We start from the raw sequence: 1,706 nt of genomic DNA, 5'->3' as shown, positions 1-1,706 counted from the left end.
CTGTGTCATTGCCCGTCTCTGCCTTTGGATATTCAATGAACTACACTACAATTCAAAATTATCTTAATTTAATTTAAAGAAAACATTTGAAATAACACGTGGGTTGTGCACTGAAAATGACTTTTCCTAAGAACAGGTTTGTAATATTTCATGTCATGTATTGAGAGTCGAGGGCTGAAGATTCAGTCCAAATGTAAAATGATACAAACTCAGTTAGCAGGGGTTGAACAGAGCACTGAGATGATTTTAAGAATCAAATTAACAATTTATTTTAAATACAGAAGACATAACTTATTTATCTCATAATTCTGATTTAAAATAAAAACCTATCAAAGCTACTTTGACTCAAAGATCATGATGTAGAGTTTCAGCTATAAAATTAAGATTATAGTACATTTCTTGTTCAATATGGCTTCATGTGCATGTCAGATACAGTGTTCTAGTTTGATTATTCAGGATCACATTGGACTTATGTCTGATATTACTCTCCTTCATTTGGCCTGGTTTACATTCTACCTCCCAGAACTCCAGTTTTCAAAGTGGTTTATCTCTGAAGCAGGATGAGTAGAGTGGACAGACAGCTGACCAGCACAGCAGCCCTCCCACACCAGTTCCTATCAGCTCGGCCATACAGCCTGATCTCTGGTATCGTGTTGCCGATGAAGCTTGAGTAGGTAGTCAGTCTGGTGTACACACCCGGCTGGTTTGCGTGAGCACAGCCCAGTCCGAAACTCACCACCCCAGCCTGCACCCAGGTCCCATTCACCATCTTGCAGACAAGAGGCCCTCCTGAATCACCCTGGAAAAACAACACAAACGGACTCACTCAGCTTTCACCACTGGGAGGTATCAAAGTGCAGAAAAGTAGCAATCCACGTTTACCCAGTGCAGGTTCCTGGTTTGCTCATCCATACAACCATGTATTTGTGAATGTAAACAGAGCAGCACAAACAGCTGATGCAACAGTACCTGGCAGGAGTCCTTTCCGCCCTCCTGGTATCCAGCGCAGATCATGTCATACAGGATGTCCACCCTCTCCGTCGGGTTCGTCTGGTACATCTCCTGACAAGAACTCTGAGAGATGATTGGCACTTGCACTTCCTGCAGAGTCCCGACTCCTTGCAGAGGGACTGAGTGGGATACGAGAACAGATGGAGGATGGAGAACAAAAGGAGCGTGAGACTCTTGAATTTCTGCAACTGAACAGGTGGCCAGTGAGCTTTCATCTACTATATAGTATGGTTCAAAGGACATGTGACCTTTTAGTATTTTTTTGTTCAGTGTAAATCATCAAGTAAAAACACAGACATACATTCTTTGTTGTCCTGTTCTATAGTTTTAATGTTTTTGTCTTCATGTAGACATAACCAGTTCTCTTGAATCTGCGTTCTTTGAATAGTGTAGTATTTGCAATTGGATACTGTGTGTAAATATTATTTATGTGTGTATGATGTCAGATAAAAACCAACACAAGCCAACATGGATCAGAATCAACTGCACTCATCTAAAATATCCACAAGACACTGATCTTTGCACGAGAAAGAAATTCTAGGGATTGATAGCTGAATTAAATATCACAGTATTTTTCATTTGGTACATCTATAATCAAATATGACAAATGTAGGCAAAAAAGTGTTATTGGAATTCAATCCAATTGTGCTCCACAGTCGCGCAACACAACAGACTGAATTCCTCAGGTGTAAAAG

General features: G+C 40.5%; 1 protein-coding gene across 1 annotated transcript; it reads right to left on the bottom strand.

Moving 5' to 3' along the window:
* Positions 1-244: 244 nt before the first annotated feature.
* Positions 245-1,635, bottom strand: LOC111665141 (prostasin-like). Its single transcript, XM_023420014.2, has 2 exons — positions 970-1,635; positions 245-799 (listed from the first exon to the last, which is right to left on the bottom strand). The coding sequence occupies exons 1-2, from the start codon at positions 1,252-1,254 to the stop codon at positions 545-547; spliced, it is 540 nt and encodes a 179-aa protein (XP_023275782.1). The 5' UTR covers positions 1,255-1,635; the 3' UTR covers positions 245-544.
* Positions 1,636-1,706: the final 71 nt, after the last annotated feature.

Source organism: Seriola lalandi, unplaced genomic scaffold (genome assembly GCF_002814215.2).
Source record: "Seriola lalandi dorsalis isolate HSWRI2012SDOR001 ecotype SW California unplaced genomic scaffold, Sedor1 jcf7180002002046, whole genome shotgun sequence".
Taxonomy (NCBI): domain Eukaryota; kingdom Metazoa; phylum Chordata; class Actinopteri; order Carangiformes; family Carangidae; genus Seriola; species Seriola lalandi.
Note: the sequence above shows the minus strand (reverse complement) of the source record. Positions and strands in the feature narration are given on the sequence as shown.

Excerpts from the sequence above, each read along its gene's own strand:
- LOC111665141 (XM_023420014.2), bottom strand. The coding sequence starts at position 1,254 with ATGTCCTTTGAACCATACTATATAGTAGATGAAAGCTCACTGGCCACC. Across the intron at positions 800-969 it reads GCGGAAAGGACTCCTGCCAG|GGTGATTCAGGAGGGCCTCT; the intron begins GTACTGTTGCAT and ends TTGTTTTTCCAG.